This window comes from Euwallacea fornicatus, chromosome 5, assembly GCF_040115645.1.
Source record: "Euwallacea fornicatus isolate EFF26 chromosome 5, ASM4011564v1, whole genome shotgun sequence".
In the NCBI taxonomy this organism is placed as follows: domain Eukaryota; kingdom Metazoa; phylum Arthropoda; class Insecta; order Coleoptera; family Curculionidae; genus Euwallacea; species Euwallacea fornicatus.
Window position 1 is genome coordinate 1,588,416 of NC_089545.1, and position 21,471 is coordinate 1,609,886.

The window sequence follows — 21,471 nt, forward strand, 5'->3', positions numbered from 1 at the left end:
GTTTTGATTTTTGAGTGGTTTAAAATGTTTAATATAAACCAAAAAAATTGCTAAACATTAGTTATTTTTCCGACATTTTATTATCACTTAAAACATAACTCTAATATTGCAAAATTGAGCAAAGCATCATATAATTATTTAATTAATTAATTACTGGCCTTTGGCCTTTTGTAGTACTACAAGAAACCTTTATCAATAGTAACGTAACATAGATGATAACTAAATTTAGACGCAATTTAAAGGTTTTTTTGGGAATATAAATAAATGTTAATCGTCTTACGTAAACTAAGTTTCACTAGTTATTTCCAGTAACAGTAAAACAGAACGCTATTCGTAGCAGGTTCTTGATAAAGCATAATACTTACGATATAAACTCAATCTTAAAGTGAGATTTTTCCTTTGCCCCTCATAGACCTCAAAAACCTTCAAAATACCAAAAAGAATGAAAAAATGCGCGTACGAAAAAAAGCAAAAAAAGTAGAGGTGAATCGGTCGCAGCGGACCTATAAGATGACCCGCGAGATCGTCAGATCTAAATCAATGTGATTTTCATCTGTGGGGTTATATGAAAAGGTTGGTCCTTAGAACTGAAATTAACGCAGTGGCAGACGTGCGTAAACGGAGAGAAAACACTTCAGAAATAATTCGAGGGAAAAGAGATCTTTTTCCTCGAATTTAATTTACTCGTGACGTGTTTCCATAGCAAACAGGCATTTCTTTAAACCTCTTGAGGTGGTTTTGTGGAGCTAAAATTATAAAAATATTGTTGCCACTGTACTTTCAAATGCGGGTTAACGTGACGACTTACCACCCCGCGATCGCCACCCTGCATGATCCAATGTGATCTTCTGGGAGGTTCAACGAGGACTTTGTAGGCTTTAATGGTGCTACTGGAAACATCAACATCAGAGTTGAGATGACCATTAAGTCTGGCCTCACATGAGACTAAGTCAGGACTGAAAGAAAATGCTAAAGAACACAGACAGTTGCGTGTGTAGTTTTGTTTAAGGCCATCGTTGCGCGAATCATGATTGATTTTTTGGTATCACGAGGATGATAAATGGGGACCAGACTGAATTGAACGATTTAAAAAAATAATCTGCCTTAAACGAAATTAATCATGTCGATAACTGTTCAAATGCAGTGCTTTCAATAAAGCTGACACTGACCTGGTATATACCCACTAAATCACCGGTTACTGCAGTATCGTATTCTGCCTCCAATTAACCCTTACTGCGTTGACACGTATTGAATACAGTTCAAAATTCCCGTTAAAAATGGCTTCATCGGACGCTAACTTCTTCTATAACAATATGCTGGCCGAGGCCCTGGTTCAGCTGCTTCCAGCTCACGGTAACCTTCGATTTCGTCACCTTCACACTAAATTCATACTCGTTTAACCCAGTAGAAAAACCCCCTTTGAGAGAATGGTTCGCCAAACTAGTTGAACTCACCAGCACACCCGAGGAAATCGAAATTCGAAACGACTACATGTGGTTCATGCTGATGATGCTGCAATGCCAGAGAATTCGTGAGCCCTTCAAGCGCTCTCCCCCTAAAAAAATTGAACCCTTGAGGGACCTGGTCGATAATAAAGTGTATCAGGAAATTTTAATTGCCAACGGGGATAATATGAAGCGAGGGGACGATTCTGGCTTGGATGGAAGCACCACGGAAGTGGGTCCTGGAGGGTGTAAAGCTGCGGACCCTTCTCAATTCTTTTCTTGCCAGCCCGAGCCCCTGGAGGGGACCATTTGTTACATTGCGGCTTTCAGTGATCAACGCTCTCCTTAAATGCCTGGAAATGAAGTGTCTGTCCATAAATGTTGTTGTATAATGTTGATATCTAATTGCCTCCATATGTAAGCAGACTTCCCGAGTCCGAAATATTTCATTGATCTTGGTTAATTGAATGAACGTTTGAGTGAAACCCCCGCCCAGTTGCATGAAAGTCGGTTGCTAAAGGTGGTACTTTACCAATGCCGTAAGAAAAAGATTGACGTTCCCAAGGGTCACACATTAAATTAATTTGATTGCAGTGATATCTTATCGGGTGGTTCAAGTACCAGTTCTTATTCAGCTAATCCGACTTTCGTACCACTGGGCTTGGGTCGCTTCAGCACACTTTTATTTTTGCATTGTTGTTGACGTTGGACCAATGGATTTTAATATCGTTTTAGGCACTTTAAATGGTTGAATTCCAATTTTCCCTGCATTCGCAAAATAAAGTTCTTCTGGACGATCCTTAATCGCTCACACTGCGTCTTTAAAGAGAGATTAAAAAGAATGAATCGGTCCTCGCGGAATTCAAATCTGGAGACTAGTTATCATCACAGATGGATTGGCCAGCGAGGCACCATCGAGTGGCCAGCTAGGTCTTTCGATCCAACATCTCTCGACTTCTTCTTTTGGCGGATATCTTAAGAGGGTGGTTTGCACGACCCTTGCACATTCCGCTACGGACTTTTGAAAAATCGCGACGAAAATGTGAGGATCGTTTGTGTCGTTGCACGGAGGACAGTGGAATGTATTTCTCGTGAAAAATGAAGAATTGTGCAAAAATTTGAATGAAAAAAACAAAATTTTGACACGATTGTTTGAAGAAATTGAAGACCTTTAAATAAATGTCACTCGGCCCTTGTTCCTCACATAAAAGAAAACGAAGGGATTGCCACCCCTGCGATATTGTCGATCGGGGGTGGAAACTTTTTTAATTTTTCGTCTTCCCCCTTCGTTCTAAGGTCAACGCGTTTCAGCGTTTTCAGCTTAGATTTGCACTTCTAAAAATCTGGAGGTGGCAAATTTTAAAAAATATACCAAGTGGATGTTCGAATCAGAAGCTGGATCTGTCTGTTGCGGTGGGAGCACCACCTGATTTTCCAGCAACATTGCGGGTCAGATTTTCCTCTTCGGTAAGTACACTATAAATTTCTGTTTGATAACAATGTTCTGACGATACGCTATGTTCAGGCCGGTCTAGGTTTAATCCCTGGTTATGGGTTTAAGTCGTAATTCTGTTACGATAAACCAACAAAATAAAAAAATTTATTGTCGTTATTGATGGCAAAATATCAACACTAACAAAAACGAAAACACGGGATAAAAAATTGCATGTCTGAAGACGTAAGCGAGAATCCCGTCGCCTTTTATTATTTGAACTTTGGATGAACCCGATAATTAATTCGATAGGATTTGTTGCAAACATGTCTCTACATCAATGTTTTCGATATTTTCGCCAATACATTGTACTCGGAAATGCTAATACAGGGAGATAAAAAAAAACGCAAATCAATTTCTGAAATGCGAATTAAAACGTGCTGCTGCGACCATTAGATCGGAGGATTTTCCCTGATTAAAGGCGAAACCGGAGTTTCCGCAACTCCCTCACTTTCATAACATAAAACGCGACCAAAAAATGAACAAATCAGGGAAACGCACAAAAGTACCAATCTTTCACGGAGTGGGGTCTCCAAAGCCCCTTTTATCTCTGCCGCTCTGCCCGTCTAATGCACGTAACTCATCAACTAGAAGCCTGCCACATGATTTTGCTGAACTACATGTAAATCAAAACTATTATTAATAACCATATTTATTGTTTACAATGGATTAAAAATAATATGAATCAGGGAACTATCTTTGACAGAAATTGAGATCGCATTCAGTTCGATGTGGCCGTTTAAACGAGGTGGTCAAGAGAAAAAATGCCTCCGAATGTGACTTGCGATGATGAAGTGTATGTCGACGTGGAATTTCAAAAAGGTACTAAAAAGATATTGAAAGTGTGCTTTTTTCTAGGGTTTTCCTTTCAATTTCAGAAAAGGATGTTTCGAGGGACTGTGGATGTGATTTTGAAACAGCCATCAGCTATGCAGGTAAGATGGGCTGGACATAGATTGGCGTTTAATCTGCGATAAATCAAAATTGAGTGTGGTATTGCGCGTCTCACCTATACATTTATTTATCTCTGTTCGCTGAAAAATTCCCAAAATACCAAAACATCTCTTACACTCTCCTTATCTCTTATTAAAAAATAAAACTTCTTCTGCGAGCAATATGGTTTAACGTATCCCTTGATACGCCTATTTCGCCAAAATTTACTGAGGAAGTTGTCGCATTTAATTCCCTTCAAATCTCAAATTTTTCAGGACGAATTCGTGGTTTTTAGCAGTTTTTATTAGTAAAGTTTCACATTTTCACGGTCTCTGTTATGAATTATAAATCGAGTCTACAACGTTCGCATTCCGGGTGTTCAAGTCGGATAGCAAGAGACAGACCCGAACGAACATGAAATAAACATGTTGTTCTCAAGCAGTCGAATTTTTCAAAAGTTCCACAAAAACCATGGCTACTTATCGCAATTTTTGTGTAGTTTATATGATATTTTAAATAAACTCCGGCCATTGTACTCACAGGTCAATCTGCGCCCGGTAGGTACTATTGTAGTACCTTTTGATAATTAATTCTTTGCATCCTAAATCTCCGTGTTTCTGCCTCATACGTCGAAAATCGAATTTTCCTTTTTCATCCATGGAGAAAATGCCACTAAAATCAAATGCTCTGCTCAATTGCGCGTTTCCTAAAGGCTGCCACTCACCATCTAATCCGACGCAGCGCGCCAGACTGGCACGACAATACCGTAAAAAGATAATGTAGAGCGTCCACACACGATGCAACCCCTCAGCCGGACCCCCGGAACTCATTCAGTTGTAGGGCTCTGTCAAGGGGCCCACACTATCCAAACGCTCCAATTTGGCAAAATCGTACTGCTGCTCCTGTTAATAAACCTTTTAGGTTTTTAGGGAATTCCGCCACAAACAGTCCATCCGGGCAGTATGATTTCGCTGGACACGACGTAATTGGATCGTGTGTGCACCCGGCCAACGGAATTGAATCGAATGCGACAAAATCGGATAATCGGCGAAGTGTCCGTTGGCCGAAACTTTCCAAAACGGGACATTCTGAGACATTTAATTTTAAGTCCGCACGAGTTGCTGTAAGACTTTCGAACATTTTGCAAGCTGTATTCTGTAAGCTGAAAGACTGTATGACTCTGTAAGAATATTCTGTAAGCTGTGTTCTGTAAGCTGAAAGTCTGTAAGATTCTGTAAGAATATTCTGTTAGATATATTTTCGAAGCCAACGGTTTGTAGGTTTCCGCTTATAGGAATGCTTTAAGATATTCTATAAATAAAACCTCAACAGGCACGTGCCTTCCTAAAAGTATGTTCAATAAATATGTAATAAATGTGCAAAAAGATTAAAGTAAATCATCGAAATTCAATTTTCAAATTAAAAAAAATTATTATTTATGTTTACAAAGGGATTGACTCATTATATACAGTAAAGAGGCCAAATCTTCTATTATTTTTATTTTCTGATGTTATTTTCGTAACCTAATCATATAATTGCGTCTCTAATATTCACGTTTCTGTCAAGTAATGACTAGACGAACACTTCTTCGTCACTATCACCGATTTGTTTTCTTTTAAGGCACTGGAAAGTTCCAGAAGGTCCTTCTGGCAGTCAGCGGGGTTATCTACGCCACTTGTGCGATAAGTTCCACTACGCTGTCCTTTGTATTACCATCGGCAGAGTGTGACTTCAGCTTATCATCTGCTGATAAAGGAAAACTATCTGCTGTGCCGTTATTAGGTACGTCACGACATTGTACCGCTTTTCACCGGTTTTTCTGAACTAACACGTAAATACTGATGGTCTCTATTTAACAACAATTGAAATGAGTTATATCATGTTATGGTAATGAAAAGGCTGATTTTCAATCACATATCGCAGGACCCTTTTTTTACTCTAAAGGTCTATTGTTAATTTAGCAAGTTTCCACATGGAGAGCGTCGAGGTCCTGCGAGGTTTCAATTAAACGAATTTTCCATAAAATTCCTTTTCAGGCATGTTATTTGGATGCAGTATTTGGGGATCCATAGCAAACTCCAAAGGCAGAAGAACTGCAATTATTTTAGCCTTATCCATGGACTTTCTGGCAGCTTTCATATCGTCCTTTGTGCAAAGCTACGTCCTCTTTGCGATCTGCCGATTTCTAAATGGATTCGGGTATGTAATCGGATTTCATAACTCTGGCATTCTCAAAGAAAGTGTTTGTTACAGGATTATTGGGGCCACAAGTCTGGTATTCTCGTACCTGGGCGAGTTTCTCTCCGTAAAGGACAGAGATAAATATCTAGGGAAGTTGGAAATCTTCTGGAACATCGGAGTCATCGTTCTTCCAGGTGAGTTACACTTTTGCTCCGGGGCTTCCCTTACCTATCGTAATTATCATATTTAGGTGTAGCCTGGTGCTTTCTGAACAAAAAAGCTGTGCAAATATTCGATGATGGAAGCGACTTCAGCCCCTGGCGCATCTTTGTTTTAGTGTGCAGCTTGCCTAGTCTTCTAAGCGCCATTTCTATTTACTTTCTGCCTGAAACACCCAAATTTCTTATATCCAAAGGACAATTTAAAGCAGCAAAGACGGTTTTCCAGAAGATTTACTCGTGTAACACTTCAAGGCATGCTGAAAGTTTTCCGGTATAAATTACTTTTGCGTTCTTAAAATTCTTTTGATGATGAAGGGATTTCCACAGATTCGCATGTTAGAAGGCGAAGGCAACAACAACGGTATGACCAACAGCAAAGTATCCATAAGTGACCGAAACCAGTTCACAGAGAGCATTTCGAAGTTTTGTGGCTCAGTTAGGCATTTAGTGTATGAGCAGTATTTTAAGTACTTAACCATCACCTGCTTAGCCGACTTTGGATTGATGGCCAGGTAGACATTATTCCCCTCTCTAAGAATCACTAGTTAACTAAATTTTACTCTACTAGCTATTACACCCTGGTAATGTGGTTCCCGGAAATCTTTGACCGCTTCAGCCAATACCACCAGAGGTTTCCTGACGACCATTCGGCTATCAGTGTTTGCGTGGTGTCTCAAGCAAATTTCTCCTCAAATATCATTGACCAATCAGCTATGGAAACATGTGATCCGTCTATCGCCAACAACGTGTTTTTTGACACCCTTATTATCGGACTCAGCTGCATCCCTACGTCTGTATCGCTCAGCTACCTCATGTACAAAGTGGGAAAGAAGTCGGTTTTAGGTAAATCACAAAAACATGCAAATCATAGTTTCTTATGTTATGATAACATAATGTGCTTGTGCTCGCGAGCGAGCGAGCCCGTAAACGGATGAGTCGACTAATTAGTCGTTTACGGCCAGAGGGGTGAAAAGAGATTACGGCCGCTGCTATTCGGTCGAAGGTGTAATCCTTCCCTGAGTCATTGTGGGTTCCATGAGAAACAAATATTAAGTACCGACCTTCTGCGGGAGCGAAGTTGGACAACGGCTCTGGACAGTAACTGCTTTGATCTTCGGGGTTTTATGTTTTCTTGGGGGTACAGGATCAGTGATCAAAGATTTCGCTCAGGACGCTGGACTTCCTAAGGCCGGCACTGCATATTTGTTATTTTCCTTATTTTAATAGAAATATAAATTCCTCCGCTTTATTCCACTAGGGTTATAACGACCCAGTTTGTGGATCGGAAGCGACTGTGGAGGGCCCTTTCTAAACAAATGGCCCATAAAGAAAATTAATCTAACAATTTACTTGTAGTTTTCAGCCTGATATTGTCGGGGATTTCCACTCTTTCTCTGAACTGGGTCTCTTCAGTGGGCCAAACCCTGGCCTTGTCCTGCATATTTGAAGCTTTGACCAGTATTTTAGAAGCAATACTCTTCTGCGTGGTTGTTGACTTATTTCCCACGAGCTTAAGGTAAGTTTAAAAATATTTTTCAGGGAGAAGAAAGGTTAAAACTGATTTTTCTATACTAGAGCAATAGCTTTGACAACTACCGCAACATGCGGCAGAATGGGGGCTATTTTCGGAAACCTAATTTTTGGCGCCCTTTTGGATTTAAATTGTGTGGTACCCATCTACTTATTCGGAATAATGCTGATTGTGAGCGGACTTTTGTGTATCGCACTGCCAAGAAATGAAAATTACATTACACTTAAATAGGTATTTAATTAGTGTTCTATGTGCATAGTAGAAGGTAAAGGGGCAGGAATCTGTGACACTACCGTTGACTTCTCTTTCATTTTTACTGTTAACGTATGTTTTATATTATATTATTTATTTTCAAATAACAAATTAGATGCCTACGACCTACCGGGTGAACTTTTAAAGCGTTCCAAGGGAACCGTTTGCCTATTCAAAATGAGATTTTTGGTTGGGAAATTACGTGAGGGTTTCCAACCTAAAAATTTCACTTTGAATAGCGATGAAAGAGTGATGGAGATATCTCATTGCAGAACATAAAAATTCACCCATATACTAGATCGGTGGGTACAAGTACGTCTCCACTATTCTATAACCCGATTCATACTACACCCAACATCAATTTCGATTAAAGACATTGCATGTGATATTAATATTTAATTAGAATTGTATAGGATTAGCACAATTATTTATGTTAAGGTTGCACCATCTGTGTTATTATCTTTTACGTAATAGAGAACTGAAGTTCCTTGTACATTGATGAGCAGGTACTTACGTGACGTAGGCATAAATTTTATTATATTTTACATAAAAAATTTTGATTTTACTTACCTTACGAGAAAAATCGCTTGAGCCTTTTGCCGATTTCGATTACTGCACTTTTTTTGTCGAGGGAACTAACAAATACCAAAGGTACTGAACGGTACTGGATGAAATGGCGACCGGAGTTCTGGGAAAAGAGGTCACGAGCACGCAAGTTTTTAAATTTATTGGCGAATAAGTACGTAAAGCGTTTCCTTGAGGGTTCAGTTGAGGAAAAACAATAATTATAACAAGAATCTGTCCTCACCTTCCGACCAACTCGTCGATGCCGTTTTGCCAAAAATTGCCCGGTCTGGTGTCGAAGGATTTCTTCAGCGATTTTTCACGTCCCTCTGCGCTATTAAAGGTGCATAATTCCTCCCATTTTACTGGACAAAGAACGGAAAATGTGGTAATCAGTTTTGTGATGATAAAATCGAAAATTGTGCGGTATTGACGATAGGTCTATCAGCACTTTTTCATTATTTTGCAGAGCACTGTCGTCCTCTGAAACATCTTCATGACGACTTTGGACACGCTTTGCCAAAGCGTGAACAAATCGTTGTGAAATAAAACATAAAACTCTACGAACTTATTTGCCATTCCAATATTTTTTCAAGCGAAGGGCAGGAGACACCTTGAAAAAAATGCAAAAAATAATGAATGAAGGCAATAAAGAGTAGGAATAATTCCCATGAAAGGGCAAAAAGCTTCTGCTAACAATGGAAGGTGCATACACGCGGTATTCGGATAACATTCCCCCAATCTATAACAGCCTGTACTAAACTGTCCCAGAAAAAGGCATTAAAAGATTTTGCACATAATTAGGAAACCTTCGTATCTTCCAATTTCATAACGAAATGGTACGTACAACACAAGTTACGATAACGGAGAGATTTCAAACAAATCCTAAATCATTGTTCAATATTTACACAAATTCGATGTCTTTCTATATAATAGCGTAAACTAGTACGACTTGAATATTACATATTACATGTGGCAGCATCCTCAAAGTAAGTCGGTACTGCTACTCCCATGTGCTGGAACTCAAATTTGCCACTATGGACATAGACATAGATTTCATAGATAGCAGGAAAGCCAGCACTGTGACCGACGTCAGGTTGCCTTCCAGAAAAGGTGAGTGAAAGTAGAATTACATAACACATTTGGTACAGGACGTTAGTAAAAAGAATTGGTGTAGTGTCTAAGCAAGAACCTGCATCCTTCGAAGAAGCAATCACAGCTACTCAATTTGGGAGGTACAACATAATGTTGGCATTTCTGGCAATGTTATCCAGCTTTTGCACGGTCTTCGACACCTCAACTATGTCATACACTTTCGTGGCCGCTCACTGTGATTTAGAGCTAACTTTAAGCGACAAAGGGCTGCTAAACGCTGTGACGTATGCAGGTTTGATTACCGAAAGTCGTCCTCATAATTCAGGAAAATTGCTGTGAATCTTGCAGGAATGATCTCCAGTGCCGTGATCTGGGGTTTCCTCTTCGACGTCCTCGGAAGACGCAAGTTGCTAATCATAGGCTTTATATTGGACGCAATATTCGTATTTATGAGTGTCCTCACTCAAGGTTTAACCCTATTGTTAGTTTCGAAGTACCTTCAAGGTCTAATGTACGTGATTTTGAATGCAAGATTAATAGTTATGTAAGAGGTGTTATGGCGTAGCATCAACGGCCCCTTCGCTGCAGTTAGCGCCTACATCTCGGAGTTTCACTGCGCCAAGTACAGACCGATTTATCAAATGCTAATAGGCACCAGTAACAGTTTTAGTTCCATTGTCCTGCCCGTCTTGGCGTGGATGATCATGCCCCAAAATCTGGACTTCCAACTTATGAACATGAGTGAGAAATTTTGTTACATTCTGAGTTGTAACTTGTTGAAAATCCAATTTCAGACTTCCACTCATGGAATATTTTCCTGCTCATCTCGGGACTCCCGGCGTTCTTGAGCGGCATTTGCTTTGTATTTTTCCCGGAAAGCCCTAAATTTCTAATGACGTGCGGGGAGAACGAGAAAGCCTTAAAAGTGTTCCAGAAAGTTTACAGCATTAACACTGGACACCCACCGGAGACTTATCCCGTAAGTACATATTAACTCCTACACAGATATGTCATAAAAACGAGAATTGTTTAACAGATAAAGTATCTCGCGAATGAAACTAAATTTGTTAAAAACGGAAACGGATACGAAGGGACAATTGGAAAGCAAAGCAAAAGGCAGGCGCTTAAAGGGGGATTTTCGCAGCTGAAGCCGATTTTCCTTAAGCCCCACGTGATGAAGCTATTGTTGACCAGCTCCATATTTCTTTTTCTTACGATGGCGTGAGTGTTTAACTAACCCGTAACGAGGCTTAAGACTTATGAGAATTGGGATAAGTTAAAGTCAAAAAAGTGAACGTTTCAGAGGCGTTGTTGGTTTTTGACCCACCAAAATTTTCAGTTAGTTTCGGGATTTTCCGATATTATCAGAACCAGATGAAGTGACAAACGTTTTTTAATTTTTTAGATGACAATACCTAAAAACGGCTATTTTCATTTTCTTTTAACCGAATGCCGAGTGGCTCCAACCAAATGAGTGTTCAAACATAGCTGGCACGTCCCGTATATACAGTGTTTTTCATAAACATAACAACGAACTTTCAAGTGGTGCAGACCTTAGCAAAACTAATATTTAGATCGACTGAAGTTACATCCGAAATCGCCTCGTTTCCCAGATACAGAGGGTTCAACTTCTTTTTCACATATATTTTTTAAATATTTTGAAAACGTTTCGGAATAAGAACTTCGCCTCCTCCCTCCGTACTACGATCGTCGTGTATCATCATTATTAACGTTAATTTGCATTTCTCGAAGTTTTGGGGGGTTTCAAGTTTTTAAAAACACACCCGGTATATTCGGAATCAGGGAAATTATTCTGTCAATTCTAAACTACAACTTAGGCCACTTTGCGAGAATCCGCAAGTCATATTTTTCGTATAAAAAATCGTAAAACTTGTATCGGGATAATTTGATTGCCTTCGTGTTAAAGAGACTTTTTGAATATTTTTACTTGTCTGAGTCGAGAAAAAGCGTAAATAAGTTTCTTAATACCCTTGTTGACATGTTACCTACTACTGAAAACAAACAAAAAATACTAAAAACATCTGTTTTTCTCCTATAAATAGACGTCCCAAAGAGTTTCAAATATTCACCCTGAATCTAAACTTTCCAAATATGCGAAAATGTACTGGCTAAACTTTGATTAGAAAAGTAGAATTGCCGACAGGAAATTTAGGAAATTACTTTAAGTTTATTTCATCGACTAAACCACTCGATTTCAGACTGAATGTCTCGTCCAGGGTCCTGCTGAACTGACTCCTGATTTCATAAACACATGTGGGAGTCCCGAAACTTTTGGACCAAGTCAAAAAATTATGTTGTCCAATTTGATTCAACAACAGTTTCGTTCCCACTTCAACATGCACCTACAAAATCATGGCTTCGTACGTGACGGAATTTCAATCAACCACAAACATCAGCGAAAGTAGATTTATTACTTACGGAGGTATTCAGGATAGCTGTGTCAAGCTTTAGCTTCATTCTGAAAACTCTTCCTCTATCAGTTGGTTAATAACTGACCGCAGTCGCTCCTTAACTGGACTTTGAAGAACCGGTTTTAAAGGAAAAGGACAAAGTATAGAAAAAATTATATCGGCACTATATTCGATAACGTAGTGTTCCAAACATTTAAAATTATACGAGGTGTTAGAAAAAATTTTGCGAAATTGCTTTAAGTTGGTTTTGTCGAAGGAGCCATGCTTCAAATTGATAGAACGAAGAATAGCGTTTTCCTTTTTTACGCCCTTGAAATTCAACACGCCAATATCTCGGCAACTCGTGGAGCACCCCTTGCTCTCCACTGATTCTCTAAAATATCTCTCTTTTTCGCCACACTCCAGAAATTGTATGCTATAATGCTTTTTTTTATGTAAGCGTGAACATGTTGCGTCTCTGGCTGCCACAGATATTTCAAATGATGACTGATTACCAAGTTGACCATGATGGAGCATCTGCGCCTTTATGTACAATGCTGGACACTTCGGTCTCTTCACCAGGAAATCGGACTGCTGAAGAGTGTTTTGTCGTAAGTAGCTAGATATAATTCCTTCTCGGAAGTTACGTGTGTTCGATTATTGAAGATGATGGTTTGAAGACAACTCTGACACGATCCATATTGTCTCTAATTCGTTTCTCCGTTAGAATATAGGCAATTCTGGAATCTACATCAACTCAATAATAGTGGGAGCTACTGCCATGTGCGGCAACATCGTTGCTGCCGCCCTCATCCGTTTCATCGGAAAGAAGAAGATCTTGCGTAAGTCCAACCTCCACCAAGGTGAATAAATTTCATTTTCATTCATATCCACCAATTAGTCGTAGCCCTGATATTTTCCACTATTTTTGCCGTATCCATGTATTTTGCCTCTACACCTGAGGTGGCCATTGCCAGTTCTTCAATATTTATCGCCGGAGGATCAGTATCCAACAACGTCATGATTTCTGTAGCCGTGGATCTATTTCCCACAACTTTAAGGTTCGATTCACGAGAACCTGAGTATACATTAAAAAAGTTTAATATTTTTCAGGACCATGGCAATATCAGTGGGCATGATGATCGGCAGATCAGGGGCCATGATCGGGAACTTTATCTTTCCATATTTACTGGAGAGCGGTTGCGAGGCCCCATTCTTCGTTGTTGCTAGTTATATATTTGGTGAGTACCTCATAATTCACGTAATATCGTGAATTGATCAAATTAACCTTGTTTCAGTCGCAACTCTTCTGACGCTGATGATACCCAACACTGACATGAAACCCTTGACGTAGTTCCACTAATGGAATTCACATTTAACTCCACTGCGTAGCTGCGTGTCGCTGCGTTTTACTTATAAAATAAAGCTCTCAATAAGCTCTACAAAATTACTAAATATTGTAATATACTCGTGTTATGTAAGGTTTAGTTTGGTTTAAATTCCTGGAGACAGGCGGAAATACCGATGGTTGCAAAGACACCGAATTTCAAGGATCCAGTCCATAGTGTTTTTATGGAGAACATAGCTGCCCACATTTCCTTCTGAACTCACCAATAATTTTCAAAAATACCACGTTCTTGGATTAATTGGAATTAGCCTCTGCGAATTATCTGCCAAAATTTGCTTGTTATTACTAAAATGGAGAAAAACCGGTTAAAATTTCGTGAGGTTTCTACAATTAATTCTTGACTTTTTTCTATCTATAATCAGGCCTTGCCTGCACTAAAAAGGACTAAAAGAAGATTAAAATTGCTGAATGTACGCTAAGTCCTATGGGTATAAGGGATCTATCAGGCGTGTCAGTTAAATTTAGATTTCGCGTTGTTTGCCAGGAAAAACCTCCATTACATTTACCTCCTTGAAGGTTTAAAAATACAAATAAAAAAAAACTTATTCTCGCTGAGAAGCGAAACTATTTTCACATTTTTTAGCAGTCTGGAAGTATTAGATCCAGTTAAACGGCAAAGCAAGACCAATGCCAACACTTGTTGATCTAAATTTAACAACAGTACAACTGACAATTATATATTAGTGTTAATTGGTCAGCTAGATAAGCAAACGACAGCGTTTTTATTACTTAACTCCACAACATTTCCTAGACTTACACAACTTTTCATGGTCTCCAGAGGTGCAGATTCGTAGTTAAGTTTAGTCAGTTTCATCAGAAGTTTGGATTTGTCTAACCTATTGACTCAGTGTTGTGCAATGTGGGTGAAATGCAAATTTTTATCTGTGCACTTCGTTTAAATCCACATGACATTACTTCCTAGTGTACAGTCGATAGTTCAATGAAATCACGGGTTGTATCCAGAAGATTCAAAAGAATCTTAAGAAATGACTGCTGCTGAAGTAACTCAGCAAGAATCAGGTAGGTTGCAAGTGCTTTTATCGCCTGTATTAGTGTTGGTGATAGTGTGATGCAAGAATGCTCTCAACGTTTTTACCTCCAAGGGAAAGTCCATAGATAGAGGTGCGCCTTATTTTCCCTTGGGCAGAGGCCGGATCTCGTTGTTGCCATACAATGATGACGCCTACGTCTAGTTATTACGTTTTTCAATTACCGTTCAGTGATATTAAGGGAATGGACCGCCCTAATGTACAAATAATTCACCTATTTAAAAAACTTTTCCGTATATTCAAAAAATAATTTAAAAAAATATATTTTTTTTTAATTCTTCGACGTCCTGTAATTCGGGAGTGAATCGATTACTCCTATACGTCCCTGGGAACTTTTTCCCTTATTCGGTCCCAAAGATTGCTCTTTAAAAATTTGGAACCAATATCTCAAGCAGTTTTACGAAAATCGATAACGTTTCCTTTTTTTGCCTCTCTCTGTTTCGTCGAGATCGATATCGTTTTTTCGGCAAGTGCCGAGGGAATTAATGCGACCATTTTAAAGCCTTACTTCGGCGTATGGGTTTAAGTAATCTCGGAACCGCTCTGTATTACTCACTACGTATCTAATAACTTTCGAGATATTTCATAAAATCTGAATGCCTGGCAACAATGCGAAATGATTTGTTACTTACATGAACAAAATCTCATCAAATTCTAACAAATTATTTATCGCATTCGGGCTCGTTACTGCTGCCACTCCATACATCCGCCACACGTAAACTTTGGACTTTCAGACGATATACGAAACTATTAACAATCCGCTAGCTGACTCCAGCTGAAATCTCAATTAGATAATTATGTTAAAATTGCCGTTAATGGCAAATACTAATAGCAATATCATTGGTATACGCTACACTAACATGTAACCTACATAAATATGAAATTGGTTCGAATCGTGTTATTGACATTCAAACATCAGTTCAAGTTATCAGAATCATTGGCGATAAATTTCATTCGCGGTTGAACAGAAATTTAATGAATGCACATATTTCACGTCATAATGCTTGTCTGCAATTATTGCTTATAAGCAACTCACATGATTTAAGTAACGATACAGTGATTTTCATGTGGTCAAGTGATGGAGCATGGCGAAGAGGAGGCGCTGTACAAAGGTCGTATGTCTTAGTTTATTACAGTGTCCACCGAGAAAAAAAAATCTGTAAAATAATAATTAAAAAGGCATAAAAGCCAAGTAGTCCATAAACTTTCCCCCTTGGAATAAATATTTTATGTGCATATTCTATACATACAGGGTGTAACATACATATCATCGTGGAAATATTTCGGAGAGCGAGAATCCTTTCATCAAAATTATAAAAAGATCCACGGTCAAAAACGCAACAACCTTCGACACACAGGGTTGCCGCGTTTAAATTTGTCTCTCATGTTTTCCGATTTTCTCACGCATGTCTTGAGTGAAATTTTTGAAAATGCGAAGCGTCAAAAATGAAAACAAAATCATTAAAAGGCCTGACACTCGGCCATGGCATCCCGGATTACAGACCGGAATGTGTAAAATGAACTTACTCAACTTGCGCTACTTTTTCAAATTTTACGAAAACGGTGAGAGATACGAAAGTACTGGGACTGACCGAAAAGCTAAAGAATCGAAGAAGGAATTTTTCAAAAAAAAAAAGATGCAGAACATAAAATGGTCATGACATCAAAAAACGCAACACCCTGTAAATGGCTATCGACGATTTTGACATTTTACTGTAGAGAGCATGAAGAAAATAGGTGCAGGAAATTTTCTAAAACTTAACCCTAGACCCACGTGAGAAAACGCAAAATACGAGGAAAAAGTGTGAAACTTTGCCACCGTGTATATCGAAATCGGTGCGTTGGTGGCCATGGATCTGTTAGCATTTTGTTATAAATTTGCAGAGTACTACCGCCCCTTAAAATGTTATCTTAACAGCATCTTACACCCTGCATACTACGTAAATTATCACACAGGGTGGTTCGCAATAGAATGTCAAAAATTCAGAGGGTCAAGCTATGCACAACTTCAAAAGAAAAAAGTTCACATGGACATGAGATTATAAACTTTTTTTCAGCTTTCCCCAATAAAGCCGTTACGGCATTAAATATTTTAATGAAAATTGGGCGGCGCGAAACAGGTGTGGGGAGACATCTTTTGAAGAAAAAAAAAAAGTTTTTAATTTCATCAGTGGCGTTCCCCTTGATGTCGCCGTTAACGTTTTAAGCGAAAAATACGTGTTTTTTTGGTAAAAATAATTTTCTGAGTGCTCCATATGTGTGTGACGAAAAAGGTCTCTCGAATATTTCTCATGGCGCTCATAGTTTTCGTGGAAAAGAAACATTATTCTCAAGCTAATTTGAAAACTAAAAGATTAACTTAGTACATTACCTTGCTATTGGAAGAATAATTAAATGAGGCGTTGAAAGTGCCCTCCAACTGCAAGAATGCGTGCCTCGGCCCGTTTTCGCATATTGTCTATGAAAAATCCCTAGTGGGTTTTTATTGTCTTCAACGAAAAAGCTCTACGATTTCTCGGTTACACGTTAAAAAACGGTTAATGTTAGGAAAAATGTTCAAAAGATTTTTTTTCACAGAAATATGGAGCGTTGGGAATTTTTTTTCACCAGTGACGTACTATATTTTTCGTTTAAAATGTGCAGGCTCAATTCAATGGGGGTGATACAGGTAAAATAAAAACGTTGCGTTTCCTTTAAAAAGATGTATCTCTACACCTACTTTACGTTCCCCAATTTCCATAAAAATGTTTAATGCCGAAACGGACTGATTAGGAAAAAACTTTTTATCGCCCGACATTTCAGTCGGGAAGCGAAAACGGACCCATATTCATATAAACTTTTTTCCTAAAAATCATCCACAGATTCATCCGCGAATTTCTAACATACTATTATAAAACACTCTGTAAAAAATAATTTAAAAAATTTAGCACCTGAAGAAGCTGCAGACTTCGAAAGGGCCATTGTGGCAGCTAAATGGGGAAAGTTCCACCTGTTGGTTTATGCGATATCTATCACCTCAGGATGGTCGTCAATGTTCGAAACCACCACCATGTCCTACGTATTTCCAGCAGCAGAATGTGACTTGCATCTAAACTTAGAAGATAAAGGATTGCTCAATGCGGTTACTTACACAGGTAAACAATGCTCAAGACATGGAAATTTATTAAGTTCACATTTATGCAGGTATGATCTCTACCGGATTTTTATGGGGCTACTTAAGTGACACTTTCGGCAGGAAAAAGCTTTTAATAGCAGGATATTGTTTTGATGCCTTATTTGTGTTATTATCTTCCTCTTCGCAAAGCTTCACCATGCTCATGGTATCTAAGTTTTTTGGCGGATTTATGTGAGTACCTGATTTGAAAAAAGCAATTACGTAATGTAGAAGTATTCCAGAATTAACGGCCCGTTTTCTGCAATTACAACCTATATTTCAGAGCTACATTGCAGCAAACAGAGAGGCAAAGCCCAATTCGTATTAGGTATTATCTACAGTGCTGGCAATTTTGTGTTGCCTTTTCTGGCTATTTATATTTTGCCTTTAAATTTCAATGAGGAATTAGGGCAAGGCTTTGGTAAGTTCTTCCACTACTAACATCGTCTGATTCTTGATTCATTGATTCTTGTTTTCCAATAACTTTGCAGTAATTCATTCTTGGAATTTATACCTTTTCATCTGCGCCTTTATACCATTAATAAGCGCAATTGCTTTCCTATTCCTTCCGGAAAGTCCTAAATTCTTAATGACCACTGGAAATAACGAAAAGGCCCTTCGAGTTTTCCAAAAGATATACTCCATGAATACCGGCAACCCCCCTGATATTTATCCAGTAAGTCCATTGTCTCGTGCCTATTGAGTTACAAATTACACACTTCTGCCTGTTCCAGATTAAAGTGCTCATTAACGAAATAGAGCTTAATCATGGAAAAGAGAGTGGAAAGATTACTGCTAATCGAACTAAAGGAAAGACCTTTTTGGAAGGTTGGAAGCAAGTGAAGCCCCTGTTTCACTCCCCTCATCTTAAAAATATTGTACTAGTTTGCATAATTCAGTGTTTTACCATGAATTGGTGAGTATAAAATCTGTTTGGTTCTTTGAGGTTCGAAACAAAGTTCAATTGTACTGTAGCCGCCTATATTCTGGAGGGACTTTTCAAATTGAACCTGGTCATGCTGAGGTCATCGCCGTTTTTGTACCAAATTTATATTGACTTTTCTCCAAGAGGAGAGTCACCAAATGATTTTTTTCACAGAAACGATGAACTTCATGTCTTAAATTCGTACTAATATGTCAACGTTCTAATCGAGGACACATTAAGGACGATTCAAAATTTTTTTTGAATTCACAGTTGTCCACAATTTCTACGTTATAATCTGACCTCCAGATTTTTTCAAATTTATGTGCTCCCATATTATTTTTCATATGTTCCAAAAATGGCGACACCAATGGAAAACCAGATGACGATACAGCCACGTTCGCCTTACTGAGTCGCTCTAGAGGCTTAATTCTAATGGTGACCTCAAGGAGCTGAACTTTCCACTTCTGTTAAATACCATCATAGTCATATATTAATTGGAATGAATCATGCAGATACATTAACAATTTCCCTTGAAAGAAATTAATTTTTAATTACTCGAATTAAAAGGTCTTTAAAATGCTTCACCCAGCTGGCAGCGTTAGATTCGCTTTATTTTCTGGGCTAAACGCAAAAAAAAACACATGAATTCCTACTAGCACAATCTTCTATTACTGTTTTAGTTTAAATACTCTTCGTTTGTGGCTGCCCCAATTGTTCCAAGCCATAAATGATTACGAACAAAAGCACAATAATAGTGCTGCCCTTTGTGATGCATTGGCTGTCTTCAAGCCTAACAAAACTGTTGTAGTTGAATCCAAAGAATGTTCTGTGGTGAGTTTCATTTAACAGTAATTATGAGTATTAATAAATAAAAGACTGTGTAAAGTGTAAAAGAAAGCTAATTATTAATAAGTAAAAGATTGTGAGGTTTGGTACTCAGCACGTGATAGGAACTGACTCCCCAACCACATGTGCAACCTGTACTTAAATGGTTGTATAGAATCAGAGGATTTTTAGTAAATTATTTAAACATGAGCAAATGTAGTGTTAAACCAGTTGGAGGTTGCTTGAGTTTTTCAGGTCTAAACAATCTCAAATTATTCGAATATCGTGTTTTCATCTTGTGGGTTTCCTCAAAAATCCCTCATTATGAAAAAGACAAATGCCCAAGTTACATAGATATTCGCAAAAACTCCTAATCATTCCGAACTATCCTGATTATACCAAAATTTGGAAACTGAGTTAGCTGCTTATTAAAAATGTATTCCAAACTTGTGCTGAGTTTGACCAGGATTACCTTCTAAGCACAATAGTTCTAGCAACAGGGTGAATACTTGACCCCATCTTGATCCAATTTTACTCGAAATAATGATTCGAAATATTATATTCGTTATTAATGTTGTTGGTGGTTTAGAGGTAATTTTGTTTAGAACACCAACAATTATTCCGTTTACATCAATTCCATGATTGTCTCCGCCGTCACCATTGTGGCCTATGTTATAGCTGGGGGTATCATCAATAAGACGGGAAAAAGAAATTTGTACGGTGAGTAATTGTACTTTTCTGTATTGATATACTGAAGATGTGGATGTGCCCGAAAAATCCTGGTAAAATATCCAAAAATCGCTGATTAGGTGTATTTTTCTAGTAAGTCTGAGCACGGGCTGTGGGTTAAGTGCTCTGGTACTGTACTTATCAAGAAACACCATTATGACGCTCACTTTGGCATCATTGTTCATAGCTACGGGGAGTGTGATGATCAACACCTTGTTGGCTATAATAGTTGACATGTTCCCTACCACTCTAAGGTAAGCAAGTTTTTGAAAAGGTTTCATGTCCAAAACTCTGATTTTGAGGCGCCTTAAATTGTATAATTCACGTCAAAATACGAACAGAATTGCACAAAATGCAGTATTTTACTAAATTTAAACAATAAGCCGCCAAATGTAGGAGGCCGCCTTACAGATTCACGTCACGTCGTCATTTTCAATATATTTTATTTTCTCAGGACTATGACAGTTTCATTAGCTATGATGAGCGGCAGATCGGGAGCTGTGATAGGCAATGCTTTATATCCGATGTTGCTGAAAACAGGATGTGCTGCGCCATTTGTGTACAATGGAATTTTAAGTTTAAGTAAAGTTGCCTAAATTCATCAATTTTGCAACGAAAAGAAAAATTTCCATTTTTTAGGTTGTGCTCTCCTAGGTATTCTTTTACCAAAGCTGGAATCAACTTCATTAACGTAGTACTACCTAAGCAAGAGATTTGTAATAAGCTTTAAAAAAATATGAACAAATTGCACCATTTCATCAAGAAATATTAAATCCCTAATCTTCTGTGTGAGCAATGAAGTCACATGTTCGCATGATGTTTATATCACGAAAATCGAGGAAATTTTGAACGTGATTTCTAATTCCAATACACACACCAACTAATAATGCGTTTCTTTAAAAATATGAATCCTAGACACCTTTATGCGTCCCAAGTTTCAAACAAACAGTAACAGCAAAATTAATATAAAGAGTAAATATTCTTTTTCGACAAATTTACTTATGGATCGGTTGATGATAATATATTACACAAGTTAAAGTCAAATTTATAAAATGCTGTTAACTCTTCGAGATACCAAAACAAATATTCAGCAACAATGATCTGAGACAATAAATGCTTTAAAATCAACTTTTTTTTTCTTCAAATTGAACATAAATACCAACAAAATAAGGCAGATAATTCAACGGAGTCAACGTGTGGAATAAAAATATTTAAAAAAACTTAGCCATTTTTAGACAATTCGACTGAAAAATCAT

General features: G+C 38.2%; 4 protein-coding genes and 1 long non-coding RNA gene across 7 annotated transcripts; 4 read left to right on the plus strand and 1 right to left on the minus strand.

Moving 5' to 3' along the window:
* The first annotated feature begins 1,227 nt into the window (after nt 1–1,227).
* Nucleotides 1,228–1,942, plus strand: LOC136339135 (uncharacterized). 2 transcript variants are annotated; one of them, XM_066282141.1, is made up of 2 exons: nt 1,228–1,353; nt 1,409–1,935. In XM_066282141.1, the coding sequence occupies exons 1-2, from the start codon at nt 1,278–1,280 to the stop codon at nt 1,792–1,794; spliced, it is 462 nt and encodes a 153-aa protein (XP_066138238.1). In that variant the 5' UTR covers nt 1,228–1,277; the 3' UTR covers nt 1,795–1,935. The 2 variants fall into 2 exon arrangements, with proteins under 2 accessions (XP_066138238.1, XP_066138237.1); XM_066282140.1 differs by having other exon boundaries at nt 1,249–1,353; nt 1,406–1,942.
* LOC136339137 (uncharacterized) lies at nt 1,712–15,331 on the minus strand. Its single transcript, XR_010732086.1, has 3 exons — nt 15,215–15,331; nt 8,864–8,984; nt 1,712–1,798 (listed from the first exon to the last, which is right to left on the minus strand). It is a non-coding gene; the product is annotated as an uncharacterized lncRNA (long non-coding RNA).
* LOC136339124 (synaptic vesicle glycoprotein 2C-like) lies at nt 3,596–8,605 on the plus strand. The gene is made up of 10 exons (XM_066282113.1): nt 3,596–3,759; nt 3,816–3,872; nt 5,491–5,652; nt 5,907–6,069; nt 6,124–6,245; nt 6,302–6,543; nt 6,600–6,784; nt 6,841–7,115; nt 7,629–7,788; nt 7,848–8,605. Exons 1-10 carry the CDS (start codon nt 3,702–3,704, stop codon nt 8,032–8,034), a joined length of 1,611 nt encoding a protein of 536 aa, XP_066138210.1. The 5' UTR covers nt 3,596–3,701; the 3' UTR covers nt 8,035–8,605.
* Nucleotides 9,553–13,600, plus strand: LOC136339125 (synaptic vesicle glycoprotein 2B-like). Its single transcript, XM_066282114.1, has 11 exons — nt 9,553–9,732; nt 9,797–10,006; nt 10,063–10,225; nt 10,280–10,455; nt 10,509–10,693; nt 10,751–10,935; nt 12,586–12,736; nt 12,853–12,967; nt 13,027–13,186; nt 13,239–13,366; nt 13,424–13,600. The coding sequence occupies exons 1-11, from the start codon at nt 9,657–9,659 to the stop codon at nt 13,477–13,479; spliced, it is 1,605 nt and encodes a 534-aa protein (XP_066138211.1). The 5' UTR covers nt 9,553–9,656; the 3' UTR covers nt 13,480–13,600.
* On the plus strand, nt 14,127–21,343 carry LOC136339126 (synaptic vesicle glycoprotein 2B-like). Of its 2 annotated transcripts, none has more exons than XM_066282115.1 (11): nt 14,127–14,553; nt 17,510–17,716; nt 17,766–17,928; nt 17,979–18,157; nt 18,228–18,412; nt 18,471–18,652; nt 19,342–19,492; nt 20,092–20,206; nt 20,310–20,469; nt 20,670–20,797; nt 20,855–21,343. In XM_066282115.1, exons 1-11 carry the CDS (start codon nt 14,520–14,522, stop codon nt 20,908–20,910), a joined length of 1,560 nt encoding a protein of 519 aa, XP_066138212.1. In that variant the 5' UTR covers nt 14,127–14,519; the 3' UTR covers nt 20,911–21,343. The 2 variants fall into 2 exon arrangements, with proteins under 2 accessions (XP_066138212.1, XP_066138213.1); XM_066282116.1 differs by lacking the exon at nt 14,127–14,553 and adding an exon at nt 15,480–15,694.
* Nucleotides 21,344–21,471: the final 128 nt, after the last annotated feature.